Source organism: Microcaecilia unicolor, chromosome 14 (assembly GCF_901765095.1).
Source record: "Microcaecilia unicolor chromosome 14, aMicUni1.1, whole genome shotgun sequence".
Taxonomy (NCBI): Eukaryota; Metazoa; Chordata; class Amphibia; order Gymnophiona; family Siphonopidae; genus Microcaecilia; species Microcaecilia unicolor.
The window spans coordinates 23435832-23443885 of NC_044044.1; the positions used below are offsets into that span (position 1 = coordinate 23435832).

Consider the following 8054-nt stretch of genomic DNA (forward strand, 5'->3'; position numbering starts at 1 on the left):
GATACTTTTATGTAAGATGTAAGAGTATGTGCTGATTCAGGTCAGCCAATGCAAACAAACAAGTTTTTTGATTAAGTAATAAATTAAGTATTTTAACTTTAATTAAAATTATGACCTATGATAAGAAATAACCCCACAGAATCCCTGGTATCCTTTACATAAAGGTTCTGTTTCACCAATTGGTGTTAGACCAGGGGTGGAGGTATTGAGGTCATTTTGATATATAAATACACTTCAGCATTGGAGGTCTGATTCACCAGATACGATAGTCCTTGGGAATAGGTTGTTATAGAATATGGTATACTACTTGCAATGACAACACAATACGTAATAGAACATTATAATTGGTAGTGAAGGGTAAGGCAAAGTTGTAACATAGATGAGTAAGAAAGTAGGAAGAATTTGAAAGTAAGGTGACTGATTTGATATACCTTGGCACACAATAAAATTTGCATGCACATCTGGAAGTACACTATTCTATAAGGTATGTTGTCTAACTCCCATGGTACGTATCTCAAAAGGGGGCATGACCATGGGTATGTTGGGGACATTCTGAAAAGTTGCATGCGGAATTACAGAATACTGCCTAACTATGCCTAACATTGGCGCTGATAGTTACACCAGATTTCAGCAGGTGTAAGTCTGACACCCAGATCTTGGAGCAGGATCCATGTTAAACACTATTCTATATAAAGTGTGTGTCTATTACACTATAGCACTTAACGCTGAACTTTTTGGCGCCAATTTTCAGAACCGTTTATTGAATTCCCTCCAAAGCATGTAAGCTCTTTCCCAATGGCGCACACCTGCAAGATGATTTGCACTGACATGATGATTCACTCATGCACGTGCTACCAGGAATGAGTGTATACTCGTACATAGTATGCACTCTTTAAGAAGACTTCACACTCACATTCTGGACCTAAAAACAAATGAATGACCTGAAAATGTTCTGGCTGTCCATCCCTAGTATTGATCTGCCCTCATCTTGCTCAATGATTAAAATAACAAAAACAACCACCAAACAAACTAACAGACAGAGAAACAAGAAATGATACAAAGAAAACCTAGAATTTTATAAACTTTGTAACTGTTTTTACTGAGTAACAGGAATAGCCATGAAAAGAAAAAATACTTAATTGCTGTTGAATTTTCAGACGACAGTGATAATATCTTCTTTCCTTTAATGTTATTTTCTAAAGATGAGATTTCTCAGGGCATTTTTTACTTCTTTATTTCTCATGCTATAAATTAAGGGGTTTAGCATGGGAATGAACACCGTGTACAGAAGGGCAAACATTTTTTCTTCTTCAGGTGAAAACATTGAGCTTGGGCTCATGTAGACGACTGTTACAGTGCCATAGAAAATAAGAACAATGGTTAAGTGGGAGGAGCAGGTAGAGAAGGCTTTGTTTTTCCCTTCAGAAGAACAGATGTTCAGGATGGCTACAATGATAAATACGTAGGATAACAGGGTTAATAGAAACGGGGCAATGGCCAAAAAAACCCCTTCAGAAAGTGCTAGTATTTCAAAGTTCTGAGTATCACTGCAGGAGAGTTTTAGCAGTGCATTAGGGTCACAGAAAAAATGGTTAATCTCATTGGAGCCACAGAAAGAGTAATGGGATATAACATCTACTGCAGCAATCGTATCAACAATGCTGATTATCCAGGAAGAAGCTGCAAGTAAAACACAATTCTTTTTGTTCATGAGGAGTGGGTAATGTAGAGGTTTACATATTGCTGCAAAACGATCATAGGCCATGACTGTGAGAAGCCAGAATTCTGTACTTAAAGCAGTTATGAACAGGTAAAGCTGTGTCATACATGAAGGAAATGAAATAAAGGTCTTCCCTTTTAAAAGGCTTTGTAGCAACGTAGAGACCGTGACTGTGGTGTTCCAAATATCTAGAAAGGACAAGTTGCTGAGGAAGAAGTACATGGGTTTGTGGAGATGGTGGTCAGAGAACATTAATATTAAGAAGCCAATATTTCCCAGCATAGAGATGACGTAGGCTGGTACAACTATTGTGTAAATGAAGACACGGTGTTGAGTTTGGTTAAAGAATCCCAGAATGATGAATCCTGTGGCTGATGTCTTATTCTCTCCCTTTCTGGTTTCCGTGTTCATGATCTGTTTTATAAAAATAGAGAAAATTTGCAGCTGAATGAATAATACCTATATTGCAATATACATGGGATCCCATGATGCTATTCTTTGAGTTTCTGCCAGGTACAATCTTGCTACTCTTTGAGATTCTGCATGGAATCTTGCTATTCTTTGGGATTCTGGAATGTTGTTACTCTTTGAGGTTAGAATGTTCCTACTATTTGGGATTCTGCCAGATTCTTGTTACCTGGATTGACCACTGTTGGAAGCAGGATACTGGGCTAGATGGACCATTGGTCCGAACCAGTATGGCTATTCTTATGTTCTTATAAGGTACATGTAGCTATCAGAGGTTTAAACAAAGGAAAACACTCATCTAGTTTACTTCAAAGTCTATTGGTGTAGTGGCAATTGGTTTAAAATCATCTACTTTCTAACATCCATTTAATTTGTACCTGTGTTTCTACCTCTTCTTAACCATATCAACTATAGTTGGCAAGAGATTTGAGGTGAAAAAACTTAAAACACAAGTCAGGAAACTAGAAAGCGTCTGGAACAAACACTAAATGCCTGGAAACTACTCTGGAGGAAATACAAATATACCATAAAACAGACTAAAAGACTACATTACAAAACAATAATAGGACCAAACTACAAACATAAACTCTTCTACCTTGTGAACAAACTGTTAGACACCACACCAGTTACAAACAACAGCAAAGACACACCAGATGTTGACAACCTTGCGAAATACTTCAAGGAGAAAATTATACAACTACGTCTTAAAATACCCGCCAGCCCAATTGAATACGCCACACTCCTAGATTGTCTAGACCCAGAAGACGGAACATACCCAGCAGACAGAATTTGAACCAAATTTGAACTACTATCAGAAGACCTCATCTCTGAAACACTTAAAAGATTTGCCAAATCCCACTGCAAACTAGACATATGCCCAAACAACCTCATGAAATCAGCTCCTCAACAATTCATAATAGACCTAACTAACCACGTAAACTTCATGCTACAAAACGGATTTTTCCCTAAAGAAAAAGGAAAACTTTTACTCTCCCCAATACCCAAAGATACAAAGAAAAGCGCAAGCAAAATAACCAATTACAGACCAGTAGCATCCATACCACTAATAACCAAAATAACCGAAGGAATGGTAACGAAACAACTCACAAACTATCTAAACAAACACTCAATACTGCATGATGCCCAATCAGGATTCCGGTCGAATCACAGCACAGAAACAGTATTAATTACCTTATGACTAAATTTAAACAAATGATTGCAACTGGCAACAATATACTCCTCCTACAATTTGATATGTCAAGTGCCTTTGACATGATAGACCACAAAATCCTATTACACACACTTGAATATTTTGGCATTGGAGGAAATGTCCTAAACTGGTTCAAGGGGTTCCTAACCCAGCGGTCATATCAAGTCACATCGAATTCAACCACGTCAGCTGCATGGTCACCTGAATGTGGAGTACCACAAGGATCACCCCTCTCACCAACTATTTTCAACCTAATGATGATCCCCCTGGCAAAACTCTTATCAAACCATAACCTCAACCCATATATATACGCCGATGATGTAACAATATACATCCCTTTCAAACAAGACAATAAAGAAATCTTCAATGAAATCAACCAAAGTCTACACATCATGAACACCTGGGCAGATGCATTTCGCTTGAAACTAAATGCAGAAAAAACTCAATGCCTGATACTCACTTCCCAGAACAACACGAATGAATTCACCGCTATAAACACACCAAAACTAAACCTTCCAATCTCAGAAACTTTAAAAATCCTTGGAGTCACTATCGACCGCCACCTAACACTCGAAACTCATGCAAACAACACAACCAAAAAGATGTTCTACTGCATGTGGAAACTGAAAAGAATAAGACCATTCTTCCCAAGATCCGTCTTTCACAGCTTAGTGCAATCCCTCGTACTCAGCCATCTGGACTACTGCAACTCACTATACGCAGGTTGCAAAGAGCAAATACTGAAGAAACTTCAAACAGCCCAGAATACAGCAGCCAGACTCATCTTCGGAAAACCAAAATATGAAAGTGCAAAACCCTTACGAGAGAAGCTACACTGGCTCCCACTCAAGGAATGCATTACTTTTAAAGTCTGCACATTAGTCCACAAAATCATTCACGGTGAAGCCCCAGCCTACATGTCTGATTTAATAGACTTACCACCCAGAAACGCTAAAAGATCATCCCGAACTTTCCTCAACCTCCACTTCCCTAATTGCAAGGGCTTGAAATACAAGGTGCTACACGCGTCAACCTTTTCTTACATGAGCACGCAGTTCTAGAATACACTGCCGCGCAACCTGAAAACGATCTACGAGCAAGCCACCTTCCGCAAACTATTGAAGACCCATCTTTTTGAGAAAATTTACGGAAAGAACCAAAACACATAAAGCCCACACTCACTGTTCAGTAATGCATCAATACAGCCACTTCTAAATTCTCATCCCCCGTAATCTCACCACACTCATACCTTTACTGACAGAAAATGTATACCAAAGGTTTTCCTATCAAACATATAAACGGCGAGTGACCGTACTCACTCGCAAATGCGCAGTAGAGACTTCCCTCTCTGTCCCGCCCCCGCATCAATACGTGATGACAGGGGGGGGCGGGACAGAGAGGGGAAACTGCGCCGCCGAGGTTGCTACCGCTCCCCCCCCCCCACTCGGAGTCGCCGCCGCCACCCCTCCACCCGGCCCGGGCCCTCTCTTCCCTTCTGAACTTACACATCCATTCGCCGAACGCAGCAACGCACATCAGCTGAGCTGCAGTGAGCCCTTCCTTCTTTGCCTGTGGTCCCGCCCTCCTGTGACATAACGTCAGCGAGGGTGGGACACACACAGGCAGAGAAGGAAGGGGCAGCTCAGCTGATGTGCATTGCTGCGTTCGGCGAATGGATGTGTAAGTTCAGAAGGGAAGAGAGGGCCCGGGCCGGGTGGAGGGGTGGCGGCGGCGGCGACGACGACCTCGCGGGGGGGAAGGGGAGCGGTGGTGACCGCGGGGGGAGGAAAACCTCAATACCAGCCCGTTTTTAAGGGCTCAACGGCTAGTTATTATATATTGCCCCTTTTGTTTCCGTTATTTCCTTCCATTGTTTCAATGCTCTTTTCCATTACTATATTCCTTAACGATACTTTGACTATGTCTCGCATAACTCATCACAATGTAATCCATAACCGAGTTGTAACAAATTGTATTTCCATAATTCATAATATATTGTAAGCCACACTAAACCCGCAAAAAGGTGGGAAAATGTGGGATACAAATGCAATAAATAAGCAAGCAGGTTAACGCCGCATGCTCATTGCCAATTCTATAACGAAACCTTGGCATCAAGAGTCTGTTATGGAATGATAGCAGAAGTCAGCATTGGTATGCCTAAATTTATGCATGCCTGCTTATGTCAGTGATAGATGAGAGTGGACGCCCCTAAGTGTGGCAGGCAATGGTACCCTTTTTTTGAAAGAAAAAAACGTTTAAAAAGTGGAATAAAGCACCATTTATGTAGGAAAATTTTAAAATAAATCATATAGAGGGCATAATCGAACTGGGCGCCCATCTCTAAGGACGTCCCGGCGAAGGGGCGGGGCATCCCATATTATCGAAACAAGATGGGCATCCATCTTTCGTTTAGATAATATGGTCGGGGCCGCCCAAATCTCAACATTTAGGTCAACCTAAATGTTGAGATCGCCGACCTTAGAGATGGCTGGCCTCGGTTATCGCCGATAATAGAAACCGAGGATGTCCACCTCAAAAATGACCAAATCCAAGCCCTTTGGTCATGGGAGGAGCCAGCATTCCTAGTGCACTGGTCCCCCTGACATGTCAGGACACCAACCAGGCACCCTAAGAGGCACTGCACTGGACTTCATAAAAAAGTCTCAGGTGCATAGCTCCTTTACCTTGTGTGCTGAACCCCTCAACCCCCCCCCAACCCACTCCCCACAATTGTGCACCACTACCATAGCCCTTATGGGTGAAAGGGGGCGCCTAGTTGTGGGTACAGTGAGTTTGTGGTGGGTTTTGGAGGGCTCCCATTTACCACCACAAGTGGAACCGGTAGGGGGGGATTGGCCTGGGTCTGCCTGCCTAAAGTACACTGCACCCACTAAAAACAGTTCCAGGGACCTGCATAGTGCTGTCAGGGAGCTGGGTATGACATTTGAGGCTGGCATAGAGGCTGGCACAAAAATGTTTAAAATATTTTTTGGGGTGGGAGGGCTTTGTTGACCACTGGGGGAGTAAGGGGAGGTGATCCCCGATTCCCTCTGGTGGTCATCTGGTCAGTTGAGGCACTTTTTAGGCTTGGTCCTAAAAATAAATGGACCAAGTAAAGCCGGCGAAGTGCTCATCAGAGCCAGCCTTCTTTTTTCCATTATCGGCCGAAGCCGGCCATCTCTTAACCACGCCCCCACACCGCCTTCTGTACCCTGCCGACATACCCCCTTTAACTTTGGCCGGCCCTGCAATGGAAAGCAGTTGAAGCCGGCCAAAATTGGATTTCGATTATACCAATGTGACTGGGTTTAAGAGAAGGCCGGCCATCTCCTTTGAAAATAAGCAGGCTTGCCATCTAAGATGAAACCCAAGGCAAAAAACCCCAAAATGTTGAAGTTATCAACATAGGCAATGATTCCTACTTAAGAGTAACATTACACATCATAACTGTAGCCCATGTTGATAACTTCCCTCCTAAGTGACTTGCCCCAGATCGCAAGGAGCATAGTAGGATTTAAATTCGGGGTTCCTTGGTTCTCAACTTCCAGTTCTATGCCTACATGCTAACTCAAATGGTCTGTAAATCAGTCCAGAAAAATTAACCCTATATTGTGGACTACATAGTAATTCAGCTCTTTTATTTTCTTTTTGGGTATATGTGTAAATATCTGGACTTCTATTTTATATATAAGTACAATTGCTTGATTTATTACTTTTAATTGCATAAATAAAAAAATAAGAAACTTTGCACAGGAAATCTCACTCAAAATCATCAGCTGAAATTCCCATTTTAAGTTCATTTCACAACATTCACAGTACTTACTCATGAGCTGGAAGTTCTCTTTAGACTGATTCCTGTATCGTTGCTGTAGAAAGTTATGATCAGGTGGTCTGATTTCTGAAATAAAAAGAAAATTTCTAGATTTTAACGTATGCAGAGTTAGAAAAACCTGAGATAGATCTTGTCAAATATTCAACATGTCAGATTTTGATGTTAACTTAACACATGTTGAAATGACTCAGTTAAGTAGACAATAGCTTGAAGGGATGATTCTTCTGACATGAAGATGGGCAGAGAGAATCACATTTGAAAAACCATGTTCTAGATGACTACATTTTAAATCTGTTTTACCAAAAGGTTCCAGAATTTCAATCGCTTATTTCGATCTTCATTTTGCTTTCTGACAAAGAACAAAGTACTCTTAGATAGGGGAAATGTATTTTATGTTATGGTTAAAGAATAATTTTGAAATCAGAATCATGGATTTGGTCAAGAAATATAAACCGTTGCATTTCATACTGAGCAAATCCTGTAATGATTATAATCCACCCAATACTGGTCTGAGATAAAGCATGTTTATAATTTCAGATCTTTGTGACTTGCCGACTGTTCTAATTTTGGATCGGAGTAAAGTTAGAACAGTCGGCGAGTCAGTAAGAGCAATCAAAGAGGGGGTTATCCATGAGAAAGCTGCACGACGGCGAAACATGTGCTATGTCGGATGAAAAAACCCTCCTATAGCCAAAAACATCATGGACAAGTTAATACATCTCTGTAAAATATTAACTTGAAGGTTGCAATTTAAAGTATAAGATAGAAGAAAAGAAAAAAGCGTATGAAACTTACGCAAATAAAAAAAAGAAAAAATAAATAAA

At 41.0% G+C, this 8054-nt stretch overlaps 1 protein-coding gene across 1 annotated transcript; it reads right to left on the reverse strand.

Moving 5' to 3' along the window:
* Nucleotides 1-1189: 1189 nt before the first annotated feature.
* Nucleotides 1190-2131, reverse strand: LOC115457067 (olfactory receptor 1019-like). The gene has a single exon (XM_030186491.1). It carries the CDS (start codon nucleotides 2129-2131, stop codon nucleotides 1190-1192), a length of 942 nt encoding a protein of 313 aa, XP_030042351.1.
* Between the last annotated feature and the right edge of the window lie 5923 nt (nucleotides 2132-8054).

Excerpts from the sequence above, each read along its gene's own strand:
- LOC115457067 (XM_030186491.1), bottom strand. The coding sequence starts at position 2,131 with ATGAACACGGAAACCAGAAAGGGAGAGAATAAGACATCAGCCACAGGA.